This window comes from Corvus brachyrhynchos, unplaced genomic scaffold (assembly GCF_000691975.1).
Source record: "Corvus brachyrhynchos isolate BGI_N302 unplaced genomic scaffold, ASM69197v1 scaffold6, whole genome shotgun sequence".
NCBI lineage: Eukaryota > Metazoa > Chordata > Aves > Passeriformes > Corvidae > Corvus > Corvus brachyrhynchos.
This window is the reverse complement of record NW_008238632.1, coordinates 431,270-449,987: the sequence shown is the minus strand read 5'-3', so window position 1 is coordinate 449,987 and position 18,718 is coordinate 431,270. Positions and strand designations below refer to the sequence as shown.

General features: G+C 37.8%; 1 protein-coding gene across 1 annotated transcript in view; it reads right to left on the bottom strand.

The window, feature by feature from the left end:
* The window catches only part of SHPRH (SNF2 histone linker PHD RING helicase), a 50,704-nt gene that overhangs the window by 19,499 nt on the left and 12,487 nt on the right, over positions 1–18,718 (bottom strand). Inside the window, exons 7-17 of the mRNA XM_008635950.2 lie at positions 18,499–18,604; positions 17,733–17,989; positions 15,666–16,361; positions 12,908–13,159; positions 12,034–12,112; positions 9,995–10,158; positions 9,649–9,905; positions 6,736–6,857; positions 4,140–4,228; positions 2,273–2,362; positions 719–826 (exon numbers count right to left, since the gene is read on the bottom strand). Coding sequence (XP_008634172.1) covers positions 719–826; positions 2,273–2,362; positions 4,140–4,228; positions 6,736–6,857; positions 9,649–9,905; positions 9,995–10,158; positions 12,034–12,112; positions 12,908–13,159; positions 15,666–16,361; positions 17,733–17,989; positions 18,499–18,604 — 2,220 coding nt within the window. The remainder of the gene's footprint in view (positions 1–718; positions 827–2,272; positions 2,363–4,139; positions 4,229–6,735; positions 6,858–9,648; positions 9,906–9,994; positions 10,159–12,033; positions 12,113–12,907; positions 13,160–15,665; positions 16,362–17,732; positions 17,990–18,498; positions 18,605–18,718) is intronic.

The following is an 18,718-nucleotide window of genomic DNA, read 5'->3' as shown; positions in this document are numbered from 1 at the left end:
CCACATAGAGATACTGTGATCTCAAAGTTTCTTCCTTCTCTCTCTCTCAAAAGGAGATGAAATGATCATTTAATGAGAGAAAGTAAAGCTCCCTGTGAAATTAACAGAGCAACACTGAAGTGACCTTGTAATTTTAACAGGCGAGAGAAGCTGCGTAAGTTTACTTCCTCGTGTGCCATTTGTCCTTTTATTATTTCTTTACTATTATGTAAGTGACAAGCACCATTTCAACTCAGGTGTTCATCAATTGATTAAGGGTTTGCTACATTCCATGAAATCTGAGTTGTCACATTAACTGAACATAGTTAAGCCTTAAGCACACTAACTAAATGAATGTTAAAAAACATTTCCCTTCAAAGTAACTGAAATACCATCTGACACGCCACAGAAATGTTTCAAACGCCAAACCCCACAACTTATTTACCTAAACTACAGGTGAAGCACAGTTAATTTAAAAAATCAAGAACAGTGTTAAACTTTACTAGACGTATTCCCCTACCATGTACTTATGTTTTCAGTCATCTGTTCATCAAGTTCATGTGTGTGGGGAACACAGATTATGTTTTGGGCCTGTGGTGAGTGTGCCCAAGCCCCATCCCAAACACGGCTTCAAAAACTGTTAGAAATAATAAACAGCTATAGTTCTGGATAAACAGATGAAAATAGTATTTTTTTAAAATGTCAAAATTCAGAGACAAAACATATAAGAGGTACCTGCCTTTCTTTGAAGCTCCCGAATGGTTTGAAGGACTGGCTGTAAGGCCTGATGTGCTTCTGCAACTTCTGCGTTGGATTTACTCATATAATGTTGTCGAAGTTGTTCTGCCTGTATAAGAAATAAGAGCTTAAACTATGCACAAGTCATATCTGGGAGGAATATTGCAAAGGTAAAAACTCCCCAGCTACCATAGTGTTTTTAAATGGTTACCTATTTATCTGCTACCCAATTTCACTTGTAAGCAGCATTTTTTTTTCTCTAGAATCCAGCATTTATTAGTAAGCCAAAAATAAAACATTTGAGAAGAAAATTTACTACAAAGATGCTAACTATGCAACTTTGGTTTTGGATAAGCCCAAACAACAACAGAAATACACTGCATTACAAAAGGGAACTGGAATCTAACCCATAATCATGTCAGGATAATGTGGTATTTAAAAATTGCTAGAATTACAGGTCAATAAAAACCAGGCAGTACTTCTACAGAATTTCTGTAAGGCAGGTACAAACTTTATAATAGGAGAACAAGTCTCATTAAAACAGAAAAATCTGATACCCATACGTACAATTTGCATAAAAATGATAAAATATCAGAAGATATCCAAATAATAAGACAGATACTCATCACAACCACAAAACAGGAGAGGCTGTAAGAACTGGGCCTGCACAGCTTGAAGGAGAGAGATTACTAAACATCAGCCTTCCAGCAGGCAGAAGGAAATCACCAAAACTGGGAGCCCAGGCATTTCACTGAAGTACATGGCAAGTGAACAAGGGACAACCGCTATAAATTGAAACAGGAAAAAGATTCACACAGAACCTCCCTGCTATGAGAATTGCGAAGTACTGCAACAGGCTACTCAGCTAAGTTGTGAAATCTCTTTCCTGGGAGGTTTTAAAAGCCCAGTTGGATAAAGCCCTGGGATACCTGGACAGAAATCCACGCTGACCCTGCTCTGAGGGGGAAGTTCAGCTAGAGATGACCCAGGTCCCTTTCAGCCCAAACAGTGACACAATAATGACATTCTTTTGCAAATGTCCTTACATCCACTGCAAGTAACCAGTGGGGAAGAGTAATCCCAGCTATTTTGCCAGATACTTGCCCAGTTAAGATTAAGGATATAGTTAAGCTTATGCATATAGAAAGGGATATACAGTGACTTGCTCCTCTGGCCAAAGAAAAATAAACTTCACCTACAGAAAACTCTGACTATTTGAAGTTAAAAATGAGGAAAGCTAAAGAAAATGTGAGGAAATAAAGAACTCAGAAGAATTCAGGATGACACATTCTTTATCACTAACATCTATATAAGTTATTTCCACAGGAACACGGGGGTGGGGAAACAGCATTTTAGAGGCAAAAATTATTAAAAGTTCCATAAAACACACTCACAACATAACAGAGGCCACCAGCACTGAGAACAGCAGTATTTTACTGGACATTTCTGCTCTCATCACACAATAAACAACTCTCGATTTTACTAAGTTTAAGGGAAATATATGTAGTTAACTCAAAAGCTCTTCAGTATTTATGTAAAAACAAAATATGTTTACCTCTTCTGCAAGTTGGCTATCACGCAGTGTTGGGGGAATTCCTGGATGCTTTGCCAACAATTCCATCAAATTGTGTGTAGAATGAAGTCTCTGAATATATACAAGGTCAAGAGCAATCATGAAAAAAATCCCTTGCAACATCTGTGACAGGAAAAACCTGAACACCAATGAAAGCTTACAGCAAGAAATTAGCATGCATTTAAAATCAGTTTTGTCTTTCTCTGTTGACCTGCAAGCATTTTCCAAAGAAAAGAAAGATTCCTTTCTGCATTTTACTGGGATAGGAAATGACAGGAAATGAAATACTAAAAAGACCTTCTTTAACAGCTCAAAAGCAAATCAGCAGGCACGTGTGATACCAGGTCATCAGATCCGGTACCATACTCACCCTCCTAATTAGAACAGCCCTTGACTATTATGGAAAACAAATCATTTATCTCAGAGCACATTCTTTTGTAAATGTCTTTTAGAATGTTCTAAGGAAACAATTTATTTAGCCTATCTAAAGCAAAATAAAGTATAAGGAAAAGACTAGATACCAAGAGCTTCAATAATTTTTCATATTTTTCAGCTCTGTGAAATTAAAGATATTAAAAACACATGACCTTTTTGTTTCCTTTTAGGGAAAATAAATTTGATTGTTAATATAAGTAAACTCTGCTCCTCTTCTCTGGCTTCACCCTTTGTTTCTCAAACCAGACCAATAATATTATGCTTCTTGCAAAGCTCCCACAAACTCATATTAATACTCTCCACTTTCATAAACTGGTGCCCTTCTCACGTCCTGGACTCTCTTCACCTTTGCTCTATTACTATCTCAGCCACTTAAGAGGACTGGCCAGCAGTGGTTTGCCATTATTCCAAAGAGCTAAGCCTACACAACTGAGAAAAACTTAACAAAAGTCAAATTTTGTTAAACTAAGGCAATATTAGGCAGCATATATTTTGAGGGGGAAAAAAAAGCCTTATTGGATTGCATAATCCAGTATAACAATTTAATTAACAACCATGAGCAACTTAACAAGTATATGCTAATATGTCCATGCTAAGATAAAAATCCACCAGAAAGTCAAAAAGGAAGAATCAAAGAAGCACAACAGAGACATCAGGTGACCACATGCAACATAATCAAACAATAATTTACTCAGAGAAGCAAGTACAGAAACAGACAACTGATCACATCTTATCTATCTGTCACTAACATTTTAAATCTCTTGTTATGCTGAAGAAAATTTTGGTCAATTCAGAACTGATAGTTCTTTAAGAACTATAAATATGTTACTTAGAGAACCATGACTTTTTTACCAGGAAAATATATTCTTATTTTTAATATAGTATTCAAAAGGCACAAAGTCCAATGCACAAAGAGAAAAGGCACTTCGATTCTTTTCCATGTTCTGATGGCCTTTTACCTTCTGCAGCACAACTATTTTATTATTCTCTATCATTTGGCACATTAATATCACTCTCAGTGCAAACCCTGCATTCTGTAATTGCAGGATGTAATATAGCACTGTTAATGTGAGCAGTCCCAAGTCACATGCACAAGTCTAGGAATTCAGCTTGTTAAGTTTACTGCAGAACAGCAGGTGGAGATCATATGCTGCTTCAGGGACATCATGAAATCTCACACGCAAGCTTTTAGAAATACAGCAGCTTTTTTTTTGTCAAAAACCAGAAAATGAAACATGAAGGTCATGGGACAGATTCCTATCTAAAGATTGCGATCAAAAGATTGTGATCATTACATCAGGCTGAAAGAGTAATTCAGCACATCACTGGGAGGAAGAAAAGACTGACCTGTTAAATTAAATCTAAAGTATTCCAGTTCTTAACTATGTCTCTTTACATTTCAATGCTCACTCACTTGCAAGGAATCTGTTTTGAGCTTTTCTTTGTGCTCTTCAGATGATCTTAATACTTCTCTGTACAGCTCCACAGCCAGTGCATATTCTCCTGAATTAAAAAAAGAGCAGCAAAAAACCAGACATATTGTGTTGGTTTTTAAATATACCGGCAGCCATGACTGACCTTACAAGTGTTAAACATTACTTGTAACATACTAAGATGTTCTCAGAGAGCCTGTATAGTGCGTGCCTGTCTTCAAGCAATTCTTTCCTAGTCATTCCATGCCTCCCCCCAAAAAAACTGTTAAAAGACAGAATATGACATTCTACAAAGAATAAAGCAGTTTACAAATTAAATATCTTCTGTGACTGTAAGATCTGTAAACCTCTTAATCTTAAAATAGGTATTCATGCTTGCATAAATCCAAAAAAATCTTATGTTGCACTTAAAAAAAATCATCTACAACTCACTGCAGTGATGCATTTCTAAATTTGCACTGTAAATACATTATTCACTCTCCCAGTGAAAACCATGAAAGTTGTGTCATACTTCAGAAATGCAGAAATGATTAGGTACATGCAGGGAGCATAACTATTGATGTAAACTGCCAACATCACAATCACTTCTCAGAAAATAGCCTATATAAATTAAAAAGAAATACAAAATTGAAGTTGTGTATGGAAAAGCAGTGAAAAAATCCATTTTAATTTTCTTTCCTCAACTGATGGAAACTTACTTAGCCAATAATAGCCTTAGAGACTCTTAAAACAAAGAGAAGTACAGGGACAAGAAATGCACAAAGACAGATAGCAGAGTACAACAAAAACCATCATCCCGTCTATATGGAAGTGTAACAATTCTATGTCAACAAGGTTTGCTGCTTCTTACACTGAAAGAGTTGCAGTTGTAAGGGTGTAGTCCTGCAGTACAGGATTGCCATTGCTAGTACTGGCCAAAAGCTATGTGCTGAATTTGCAAGGCCTCCCTCAAGCTTGAAGCTTCAGGCCTTCCTTGAATTTTTCTTGACCTGCCTGGACCTTATCCTTGGCTTAGCTGTGAGAGCAATTTCTGTAATTCACTAGGTGTCTATGGCTAATTTTCAGTATTTTTTTAAACTTTTGTTTATCTTTGTGTGGTACAAACACAGCTTTATATAGATAGCAGTTACAAGCAGTTATTCCGTGTAGAATGAGATATTTACAACTACCACAATGATGTAGCGTAGGGAAATATAGGCCTAGTAACAGTAGCAGAGGCTATTGACAAGTAAAGATATAGGATGCAGTGTAGAGTACAGCCATGGGATGCTGAGAGATGGTGCACAGGCTTGGCAGTGAATAAGAAAGCCATGGCTATAAACAACTCACCCACAGTCAAAGAAATGCAGACTTAGAGCTGGACAAAACTGGTTTTAGGGGCAACAAAGAGAACAAAGAAAGAGTATGTAACATTCATAAAAGGCATCATGTACACTAAATTTGGTGTTTTCATGGAGCTGCAGACCAATGAAGAAAGAGAAAGATGCAAACATGCTAGCAAACATAAAAATGACCCTCATTGGATTCTTGTGTGAGAAAGAAACCATCAACATAAACATCTAATTCCTCCTGATGAAGGTAGTGACAACGGGCCATTGCACTGCCACCACATCTATGAAACCACTGACCTCAGGATACAGATGGGCCTAAGTAGAAAAGTGAGCATAAAAGCAGGACAAGCAGTAGAAACAAGTGTGATTATTACTCTTTTCTTTGCCTGTAGCAATTAAACTTGGACTAATAATAATTAGACCTGTAAGTTTTCAATTACAGTATGAATGAATTCATGGCCTCGCTTTTATGTAAGGTGTGCTTCCCCCTTCCTGATAAAGAAAACTGAGTGTAAGGGTAATACTGGGGGGGAGTTACAGACTACAGCTCTGCCTCTTTTGTCCTGCTTTTGTTTCTCACCAGATGAAATTTTTATCAATCTGGTTTTCAAAACAGGCCATACACTACTAGTGTATTTTAGAAGCACTACATCTGTATGTAACTCTTTTTAAGCACTTTATCAGAAACACGTATTTCCATGCTGCAATCATAACAAAGTATTTCAACCCTACTAACTACAGATTAAAGAATCTGAATATAGTCTTTCTGTGAGGCAAGTAAGAGAAAAGGCAGTTTGCCTGTTCTCTTTGAAGGAAGACTTTGACATGAGCTAGAAAAATAAGTAACAGCTTGTCAACTTTAGAAGAACTTGGAAAAGAGGCATTTTTACACATTCATAACTAAGCAATTTAAATTTATTTTTATTTTGTTTAGGGGGACACTCAAGATTCATGTATTTATTTTTGTTTCTCATTCAAAGCTTTTTTTTTCCTTATAATTCAGAAAAAATCTACATTGACAGAGCTGTCTAGCAGGAGCAGCAAAAGGAATCCACAGTCAGCACAGCAGTTTGCACGGCCAGGGGCACAAGGGAAGCCCAGAAAGCAGTACTGATTAAACAAAAGCAGGTTAAGAACAATTACACAAGTACGACTTCTTTTATCCTCCCAGTACACAGAGATGGAGCATATTCTTTACTCCTGTACTGAAAGGAGTAAAGAATATGCTACAGCCCTTCGGTCTCACCTTTAATGATATGGATACCAGCTAAGCCATTAAGAGCACACACCAGCTGTCGGTGAGCTTCTTCACACTCTGTTCGACATTTCTTTTGCAGAGATGCCAACAGCTCCTCCATGGTCATAGTGCTGAAAAGGAGACCAAATGGCTCAAATTTGAAACCAAATCACAGTACCAGAAAAGTAAGAGAGTCATGCTAAGAAGCATAGCAGATCATTACATGCATCCAACATACTGCAAATGTTTTTTTGAGATTTCTTTACTTATTAAAAAACCTCTAGCTGCCAGATTTTCTTCCTGCTAGAGATTTACCCTAACTTGAGTGTGTCCAGAAGTTGACATCTCCTGGAACACAAAGAAGCAAGAAGCAAGAAGAAAATTAGAACTTGGTAAAATAACCCTTCATGGGGCAAAATATTTTTCTCCTTCTCTTAGTGGTGAACTGGAAACAAGCAAAATAGACCTCATTTTATCAAGAGCTGTTCAGATGAAAACAGCTATGATAGACTACACTTCTACCCTCTGCTACCAATCTAAACACAAAACACATGAAGTGTCAATGTAAAGAGGAAAATGTGTGAAATCAGAACAGAGGAGACAGCAAAAATAATTCTAAACTTCTTTTTCTACATTTGTCATATTTGCAAATTATGAGAGGGATTTCACCAGAAGAGCATTAGCTTAACATAGAAATACCAGAAATTGAGAGGAAAAAGAGAGAGAAGCAGAAACATAAATGAGGAGGATGCAAGAAAGAAGCTTGAAGGACACCTTGGAGTAAGGCCACAGGTTAAAGAATCAGAGGACTGATATGAAGAGACAGGAGAGTAAACAGTAACAACAGCCAACAACGGCTGACCTGAGGCTGCTGTTAGACCAGACACCACCCACGTCCCCTGAAACCCTGTTCCTCAGCCTCACTCACCTTCAGGAGGAGCATTTACTATTTGGTGTTTAGCACTGTGGAACAGAGTAAGAGGTGACATAACTCTTGCACAGACTGGGCTCAAATTATGCTGGAAGGATACCCCTTGCCTAGGCCTTTATTTTACCCTCCTTGCAACATTGTTCCAGTTGCAGCAACTGATTCTTGGTTTTATAGTACAGTGTTACACCAGAGTGAGCTTTAAATCAATATAATCACTATTCATAATTACTGAATTCTAAAAAGGCAATGGTAAATACACATAGCACCTGCATATGCTGATACTTCCACCATTGCTACTTACCTTTTATTTTCAAAACTATCAGCAGTTCCAAGAAAAATTATAACAGCAAAAGGATGTACATATAAAATACGCAATTTGATACACAGCCTGAGACTACCAATTAAGGCAAAAAGAAGGGGTTTTTACTCAGTTAAACTAGAGGAACCTAGAAAAATCTCTTTTAAGGGCTTTTTTTTTTTTTTTTTTGCTGAGTAGACCACATTTACTGCCTTCACTATGTGGGGAAAAAAGTAATCTATCATAGAATATGCTTCAAAGTCAGGTTTTTATTCCAGGCCCATGTCTCTTATCTATATGCTCCAGCATCAACTTTCTTGTTTCAGTAAATTTCTCTTGTTCATCAAAGGTCCTAGCAGTGAATTTCTTCATTATTCTCCTACATATAACCAAAGACAGGGACCAAATCTTCTCTCAATTCTGGGAATGTCCACTGCTGCAGTCGAATTTGGTTCACAAAAAAGTGTACACAAACAGTGCTGGGAAATGACTTTTCTTTGTACGTGTGGTTTCAAGAAAGATTTAATTTTCATTGCTGGTTTTTCTAGCAATGAAAATTTATAATTACTATGCAGCTGTCACTGTGCAACCATTCTACCAAAATCAACACAGTACAAAGCTGTTCCCACCATACTCTGCTCAGTTTACACATTTCATTTATACTACACTGGCTCATGTTAACGCAAATAATCTTGTATGATGGGTGGAAATATTGATTTCTCTTACGTTTCAGTCCTTGCTTCCACATTAGCAGACTGCTACAGAAAGTGCTGCAGCACTGCGTCTAACTACTGGTCTGCTCAAGTAGGTGCAAAGTCAGCTTCAGCTGCTTAGGCACTTCAAGTGCCCTGTATAACAAAGAGCAAGGAGTAGGACACAAAACTTCTGTCAAGGATTGAAAGAAAGTGAATAGAATGGATGGACTAGGAAACAGCAGCAGTAACACTGGCAGTGTTGAAAGTTGAAGTTCTTTCCTACCTGCAGCTTGAAAAAGAAACACAGCGCTGTGAGAGTCTGAAATGGAAACAGCCTATTCCTTCACAACCTCCTTCTAACTGATTGAAAAAGTAGCAGCTACATTTCGCACTAGTGACAACATGCTTTTGGTCTAACAAGTGCTGAGACCAAACTGCTACTTGCAGTGCACTTGTGAGGGAAGATGATCTTGAAAGCATGCAAAAAAAAAGAGCATTTAACAGCTTTCAAGTTTCAATTTACATTTACAAATTCTGCAACCTCACATTAACATTTTCTTTGAACTAAAGAATTATTCCATTCTGTTGATTCAGTTTGTTCATTGTTCTCATTCATGAACATGAGTCTTTTAAGAGCCAAAAAAAAAAGAATCTGGTTTATTTAATCTGTCACCTGCAACACCCCAGTCATGTTAAGGTTAGAATGCCACTGGAGAATCAAATGCCTTCAGTACTATGTTCTTTAACATAAGAATTACACTAACGACCCCACTGTGCCATGTTCAGCCTCTGAGGTCAGATTACCTTGGTGTGCCAGAGTCGCACATTTAACTAAAGAAGCTTAAAATTAGGCTTGAGGACTGTACAAGAACTTGCACATTTAACTAAAGAAGCTTAAAATTAGGCTTATTTGAGGACTGTACAAGAACTCGCACTGCTGGGGACAGTCAGTTTTGCTTTGAATAAAGTAGGCCATTTAAGAAATGACAGAAATTCACCTTTTCTGTAGTGGCAAGAACTCTCCCCGAACAGCTTGTGGGTGACAGCAGGCCTGCCTCAGCCGTAGCAAAGGGTACAGAATAGAAGTCACAGTCCTTCTATCTAGGCTGCTAAGCTTGAGAGTCCAGTCCGAAATCTTCCTGAGTTTTGCCAATGCATCCTGGCAGCACACCTCATGCTGGCGATGATAGAAGTGTCTCTCCACAGGAGAGAAGTGAAGCCAGTGTATATTTTCTGTCTGAGGGGGGATTTGAATCTGAAATTAAAAAAGTAAGTAAGCAATTTGCAAATAAAACTATTGATAAATGAAGTTCAGGAATTCTAAAATTCAAAACTTTTATTTACTTGGTCAATCACATCCTTCTTTGCTGATCTCCACATTATCTTCGCAATTAGACTGTAGAGAGGCCGCGGATTTTTTCTACAATAAGGTCGATATAAAAGTTGGTCCCACCAATGTTTGACCCAGTAAGGGTCAACTCCAAGAAAAAGGACTAATCCATACAAATCTGCCAAGAAAAGAAAGTGTTTATGTTTTACTACTTCACAATATGCCTCAAAAGAAATCAAGTTTCATACAAAGGCTATTAAGCATAAAGTATCAACATTCTGGCCATTATCTTTTCCACTTGTTTTCCAGCCACTACCTCAGCAAAATACTTGAAGCAGGGGACTGGTTCATGGAAGGTGGTGGTTCTCTTGTGAGAGTATAGCTATTTGTGAGACTTTCCTAATTTCAAGTTTAGCAGAAGAGAGCAAAGAATTCAAACCTATTCAGAGCAGAGGCAAGAGGCAGAAATTACATGATTGCATATGGTTAACTGGGCTTGCCAGGTTTTTCTAAACCAATATTGCTCAGCAGCATTACTTCAGAGCCTGCTGTGCACCAACTGTCTGCTGCCCACAACCCTAGAAGGGACTGCAATTCAGAAGAATTTTCACTTCTCTACTAATGCATAAGAAATTAACAAAAGACACTTAAATTGTTTTCTTGCAAATTGAGAGAATACATCTTGCTAATTCTGCCTAATTCAGAATTTTGGAATGAAATTTAAGGACATACTGACTTTAAACTTCTGTCGAAATCTTACTGGAAAAATACAGAAGTACACATTTAAATGCTGCATGTGGATATTGCAGAAACTGAGATATGTGATAATATCTTATAGTTCCTAAAAATCTGGTGGCTACATTCCTTATTCTGTTAGCTTTATGGTAATTCAGTAATCAGCTGAAAGCATCAAGAACTTCACCAAATACAGCATAGACCAGAGGAAGAAAAATCCTGGGAATCATTTCTATGGAAGAAGCAATTGCTTACCCAGAAGTCCTATCCCACTGCATTACAGCAGCAGTGGCACAGATTGAAATGAGTCAGCAGTTTTCATCCCTGACGTGGTGAGGGCTGCCTTTGTATAGCCCGAGAGTTTGTCAACATGTATTATGAACTATGTGACATTTCAGATATGCATTAAATCAACACTGTCACACACAGGGCCTTGAAGAAGTTAATCATGACACTAAAACCAATCACTTCTTTCTACAGCTTTGCTTTATTAACTATGCATTCTCGCAACTATCAACTGTATTTATAAATTTAATTCACAATTCCAAAATGAGTGAATCTAAAATATTGATTTTTACAACTTAGTATCCAAACAACAGTCCACAAATGCTTACACTGATTTACCCACTTTCAAACTCATTGCCCCAATGTATACCATATATTCCAAAACCCATCAGAGAACACAAGGGAGACAAAGCAGTTAGTTCCCTTCTTTTATTCTATCTCTGTCTGAAACCTTTCTACAGAAACTGAGTACCACACAAAAAGAGACAAGATAAATGACACCTGCTAACACACAGGTACCTATTCCACACATCTCAATTCATTAAGTCCTTACATAAGGACTTGAGACAGTTTTATAAGCTTTAGCACAGTATTTACAATTTATATTCATGGCAGTGGATGCCCACAGTAGTTCATACAGAGCTATGCAAAAAGAAAATACAGCTTTGCTGTATTTGACAGTTCAAAGGATTCTGTAACCGGAGCAGACTAACTATAGCTGCAATAGAGATGGGTTAATACTTATCCACTATGCTAAGTGAAAACTGAAGAGCAGACTTGAGACAGCTATTAGATATACAGCTTCTCTGCTCCCCAGAGTATTTGTCTAACTCAGGGAGACAAAAAGATTTCAGCTCTTCAATTTTTATATTGATACATGTATTGATGGCTTTATTACCATGCTTAAAGTTTATGGCTTACAAAGTTAGAGCACCTAATGAATTCAGAACAGAACTAGCAGACACTTTAACTGCTTCAAAGCCCTATCTAATCATCAGGATAAGGAAATCCCACAGATTACATCAAACCTCACCTTCTAATCCTCGCTGCACAGGAGTGCCACTGACACACCAGCGATTGATTCCACTCAAACGGAGTGCCATTTCAGCAGCCTAACAAAAGGACATAGAGCCAAAGGTAGGGAAGGAAAAACAGAACAGAACACAGTCTGACGACATGTGGACCTCATTTTTGAGAAGTCTGAACATCTTTTCAGTATGTACCACTAGCAGACCTAGAAGCAGCATTGGTACAATATATTATAAAAACATATAGAAAATTTTTTATCTTTTTAGAAGGTAACTGAAAGCTGATAAAAGCCACATCATCTTCCAAGTAATCAAGTGCAATTAAGGGCTCACAGAAGGCAAACAAATAGCAAAATAAATTGTAGGTTAAAAAGAATTAAACATTAAAGCCTGTACACCATTATGTAAGTAGCATTTTTGTCTTCCTGTCTTGGGCAAAAAGACTGGACAAACACTAAGTAAAATAATCCCCCCTGCAGACTGTATCCCTCAAGTTTGCAGACAGACTGCTGACTATTTTAGCTTCTAGACCCAAAGGACATATCTATGCCTCTGAACCACATCACTGAACAGGCTAGTGTCTTGTTTGAAACTATCAAACACCATATACAACAAAATGACCTAGTTCTTTAAACTGTCAGTATAGATTATGTTAAGTATTTTTTGAGCTGGATATATTTCACTGCCAAAATTCCAACAGGAGAACCATTTAATAGTAAGTATCTCCAACAGAACATTCACTTCTAAAGAACATGGGACAAGGGCAAATTATATGAGTGTACTCTGAACATTAAGAGGGGTAGAGGAAAGACTATTATTTACAAGAAACTTGTCAAAACATTTTCAAGTTAAGTGAATGCATGACCAGGAATGTCATACCTTTGCAGTAGTGCATTCAACCATTTGTGCTTCATCAAGGCAGATCCTCCACCACTCCACTGCTACTAAGGGGCTTGGTATGGCCATGTAGCGCTTCTGGTTCCTGAAGCGGCGCCCATCCTCACTGTTACTGTGGGGAATGTCTACATAGTTCAGTTCAGTGCGCAGGACGTCGTATGTGGTGATAACCACCTCCTGCTCTGCCAGCATGTGGGGCTGCAAAAAGCCATGCTTCTTCACACCTTGATACACCTACAGAGATTTATATTCAACAGCACAATGGCAAAGAAGGAACGTAAGAGACACTTTGATAAAAATGCCAAAATACCATTACAGCTTAATATGCGCATGCTTTTAGCAGTGTTCCTCATATAAAAAGAAAACATTTATAAAATCTGTATTCATATAGTGGTATGGTGGGAAATTCATCTAAGCAACCTAATAACGAATACAATAATCATTGATGTGAAATTTATAGGTATAAATTCTTGTAACTTTGCAAAACATTTACTTCCTCCTTTGAAAAAGATAGCACTTCATTATTTTCTACAACAGTTATTTGTTGTAACAGTTGTTTGAAGATTAAGTACTCTGTAAGGTTTTATGGAACAACACTATGTAAGTCATTGTTACACATCCAGTCTTCTCCTCTCCTTTACTGTAGATGTATTACTTTTCTCCCAAAAATTTTACTCACTAAAATTTAATAGATGATTAGGCAAAGACAGAAATATGCATCAATATATATAAAAATCCAGAAATTATACTCTGAGTAAAGTTCTAACTACACAAGGATTTCTACAGAGATTTAGGAGATGAAAAAAAATACCCTAGGTAAGAAACAATCCCTGTGCACTAACAGAAACCTTTCATGTTGACATTTGTTCTATTATCAGAAGTACTTTTCTTATCACCCTCATAGTGTTAAGCCAAATCCTTTTAGAAACATACAGAAGTTAAAATAACTGCTCTTTACACCTTGATGATCAGCACATGATTTCACTGTTAACGTCACTCTTAACCCTACTTTTTCTCCCAGTAATAATCTTCCTCTACATTTGTGCATATGGCAACAGTGTTTCTGTCAACTGAAAGAAACACCTGCGGATAATTTCTTTCTGTTCAGCCCCAGAGTGGCACAACAGAGCAACCAGGTCCTTGCACATGAAACAAAAAAGAGAAGTGGGGCTTGGAAGGGGAAGAAAAAAGAAACAAATTAACGAAAAAAGAGCATGCTCTCTGAAGCAAACAAGAAGAAATAAACAGCTGTAGAAGTCTTAATGATTTCTTCAAGTATTTATGAATAGTTTTTCTGGAGATTTATAACTTGGTCAAGTTTTGGTTGTTTTCACAGCAGCGGGAAAAGACAATCTGCCACAAAGCAAGACTTACTGATAAATTTTAATTTCTTGATCTATTACATAAAACCATTAGAATTTCCCATGGGTTGTAAGCAGTTGAAGAGTAAAAAACACAGTTCACATGCAATGCAGAAGTTGTTAACATGGGAAACTGATTCTTTGAAACAATCTCCACTACTTTCATTTTACATTTACAGAAAATAAAACATCAAATTTTCATTTTGAAGCAACACTGAAAACAAGTCTCACCGTTGACAGCTAAAAGAAAATGTAGAATGGAAGATGTCACACAGTTTAAAGTACTGACATTCAGTATTTAAACTATTTTACTGTTACTATGTAAATCTATTTCTGGTAATTTTCATCATTAATCAAAGCTGGTAATTAACTTGGACTGGGCCCTAGGAAAACCATGCGAGTTTTACACATTTGTTATTTCCTGCATTAAATCAAATTAGACTGCTCACACAAATAGCACTGGAGGCCTAGAATTCATTTACACATTGGACAACTGTGTGTAATAGCTGAAGGTACTAGATATATCCCTGAATACAAAGTTATATCAACCTGCTACTACTTTGTTCAAAATACAAGTGATTGATGGTTTTCAAAGCTCTTGATCATTACAAAGGTTCTTGACTGCTAAAAATATGAAGGACAAAACTTGACAGCATTGGTAATAAAAGACTCTTGAATACAGTGATAACTGTATTTTAAAAAATCCTGTAAAGCCATTTTTACTACAAGTATAATTAGGTTTACTCTAGTGACAGGGTTATTAGAAATCAAGTAAAAGGACAATACATGGTCTCCAAATAACTAACATCCTAACAAATATGGCAGATGTTATAGAGACTGCCCAAATTGTAACAGTATTGTTTTCAGTAATCACCGACGCCCAAGACTTCTTTTTTTAAAGCCTGAGAACCAGAAACGCAAAACTACAGGGTTTACCTACTGAAATATTTTTTATCTAGAATGAAATGAGGAGCAACCGTCAGAGACCTGCTAAAGTGCAAGTGTACAGTGAGACAACACTCAAAACACCTATAGGCCTTTTTAAGCTCCTTGGTAGTCTCCCAAACAGCCTTCCCTCTCAGAAATCATGTGATGTTCCAACTGCTCAAAATTTGTTTCCAGTTGCTATACAATCTCATCCACTGATTTATCTCCCAGTGACCAACCAAAATCGAAAAAAAAAGAAAATTAATTGCAGACTGTCTTTCTGGGACACTGATGCACCATATAATGCCAAAGCATTGGTCTAGCAGCAAGGAATGTCGAATTCTGACACAGAGGACAAAGACCTCTGAACTTTGAGTGATGCAGAATGTCAGACAGGAAGCCCTGAGCCTTGATAAAATAACTCTCCAGAATATGAAGCTATATAATCTTACCAGAACTCGAAGAGATGATGATCTTACATGCCTGTTGATCTCATCTACCCACTGGTGACAAATAGAACTCGGAGAAATGATCAGAGTCGCTCCTGTGGGAACTGGCTTCATTGCCACAAGGCAATGGGGACAGTAGAAGGGCCTGCTCTTCAGGTTTTCCTCTTTGTAGTTTACACATTCTGCATGCTGCCACAGGTAACATTTCAGGCACTGCACACGAGCTTTGTAGTCAGCCAATCCGAGCTCACCACAGATGCATTCAAAACGATATTCAGAGGTATTAAATGGAAATACAGAACTGGTGTGCTGTCCGCTATTGCCAGCATGTTCTTGGGAATGTGAGGACTGGACTTTTGGGATTTCCTGCTGGACATCAGCTGTAGTTTTAGAAACATCAACATCAGGATGACTGCTCACATCTCTGGAGACAAGGAGGCTGCTGTGCAAATCAGGAGACTTTGGGACCACAGTTTCCAGCTTAACATTCTTCTCTTCTACAGAGTTCTCATGATCTGCTTCAGATTTCCTGTTATTTTTACTAGTTGTACAATAATCATGTTCTTCCATGGCAATATTCTCATGTGAAGCAGTTTTAAAGACATTTTCAGATGTTACATCACTGTTTCTTGATTCTTTGGTTTGAGTTTTAGCATCAATCAATTGCTTCTTCTGAATGTTTTCTGAAGTCCTTGTTCCCTACAAAGTAAAATTAACCAGGAATTTCAGACTTTACGTTCAGACTTGTCCAGTGACATTTAACATCTACCAGTGCTACTTAATGTCTTCATTAATGACATAACCAGGGGAATTGAGTGCACCCTCAGTAAATTTGCACATGACAAGTTGAGTGGTGCAGCTGCCACACTTGAAGGATGGGATACCGTCCAGAGGGACCTGGACAAACTTGAGAAGAGGGTCCCTGGGAATCTCATGCAGTTTAACAAGACCAAGTGCAAGGTGCTGCAACTGGATTGGAGGATGAACAGATTGAAAGCAGCCCTGCTGAGAAGGACTTGGGGGTGCTGGTGGGTGAGAGGCTGGACATGACCCAGCAAAGCGCGCCTGCAGCCCAGAAAGCCAAACATGTCCTGGGCTGCATCCAAAGCAGCATTGCCAGCAGGGCCAGGGAGGGGATCCTGCCTATCTACTTACTCTTGTGAGACCCCACCTGGAGTACTGCAATCCAGCTCTGGGACCCCCAACATAAGGAGGATGTGGACCTGCTGGATTAAGTCCAGAGGAAGGCCATTAAGATGATCAGAGGGCTGGAACATCTCCCCTGTGAGGAAAGGCTAAGACAGTGGGGATTGTTCAGCCTGGAGAAGAGAAGGCTTCAGGGTGAGCTAATTATGGCCTTCCAGTACCTGAGGGAAGGCTACAAGAAGCTGCAAAGGGTCTATTTACAAGAGTACGTAGTGACAGGACAAGGGGAATAGTTTTTAAATGAAAGAGAGTAGGTTTCCATGAGATATTAGGAAGAAATTCTTCACTGTAAGCATGGTGAGACACTGGAACAGGTTGCCCAGAAACACTGAGGATGCCTCAACCCTGGAAGTGTTCAAAGTCAGGCTGGATGGGGCTTTGAGCAACCTGGTCTATCGGAAGGTGTTCCCATGGCAAAGAGTTTGGAATTAGATGATTTTTAAAGTCCCTTCCAACACAAACAACTTTCTCCTCACCTTTTTCTTTTTAATGAACATATAAACATATCTATACATAGATATTAAGGGTTTATATAAATTTCCAGTTTGAGGATTTGGTTAATGTTTACCAGTGTTTAAAAACCAGCTTCACAGGAAGAACAGCGCAACTCCCAGTGACACTATTTTAAAAGACTTATGATAGATGTAGTTAATATTTTAGCTCCAAATTTGATCTACTTATGATTCCTGCTTCTTTATTTATGAATGTCAAAGCAATTGCTGCAGTTTTCTTCATTTTTACCACTAAGTCAGTGTCACTGAACTAGTGCACAGAGACAGTACAGCAGAGGGTAGCACGCAATTTGAAGAAAAAAGAACAGCCTTTGAAACAGTCTTCTGAAATAACTATGGCAGCATGTTTTACCTGCTCTTTGGTTCTTTCTCGCTTCTTCTGTTCCTTGTAATTCTTTCCCAGCTTGAAAGACCCAGCCAGACCATGTCCTTTAACTTGCTCTACCACCTGTTCTGCAATTAGCTTTTCTAGAGTTCTTTTGAGAAGCCGTCTATTTCTCTGTGTGTCGTACCTATATATAGAACTGATGTACTTAAATATTGCAATAATGGATGCTCCTTTCTTCACATTCATTTCCTTTACAGCTGCTAATATCATTACTCTTAAGCCTGTATGAAGAATCAAAACAAAACAACTTACAGCTTTAGATAAAATGAAAGTTACCTGACAGAATGCGTACTAAGGGAACTCTAAACATAGCGCTCATCTAAAAAATGCAAAACAGACAGGCAGCAGTTTTGACAAGCTTTTGCTTGAGGTAGCTCTACAGATTGCTATTTTGCAGTGATTCTGAAACAACATTGGATAGCAATAGAAATAAGTCACTCAATTTTCTTACTGAGGCATAAAAAAGGCAGCTTATTTCATTTAAATGCATAAACTCTTTACAAAGACCTCCTAGTTACATGGAGCTCTGTAGCACAGAGTTCTGAGTTGGTAACTTTACTTTTAACTGTGAGTCACTTGTTTGTAGAAGGCAACCTTACATGGCAGTGCTCAGCAAAAGAATTTATTTCATTCTGAAGAAGTGAAGAGTAGCTTTGAACTCATAGTCAGTAGCCAATATAAGACAATGCTAAAAGCAAAATGTATTTTAAAAGTTATTGGAAATACTTACTGGGATACTGTATTTTTTCCTTTAATTTAGGCTCCATTTCCTTTGGTTTTTTCTTTTTACTTCCCTCTAAAGGTTGAGGTGGAACAAAGAAGTTCACAAGCTTACCCTAATGCAGACAACATTAAATAGTTATTAGCTCATGTCTCTTCACAGTCACTCTGACCTTCATTAATCTTTTCACATTTGAAAATAAGCATGAGCTGATACAGATGTATGTTCT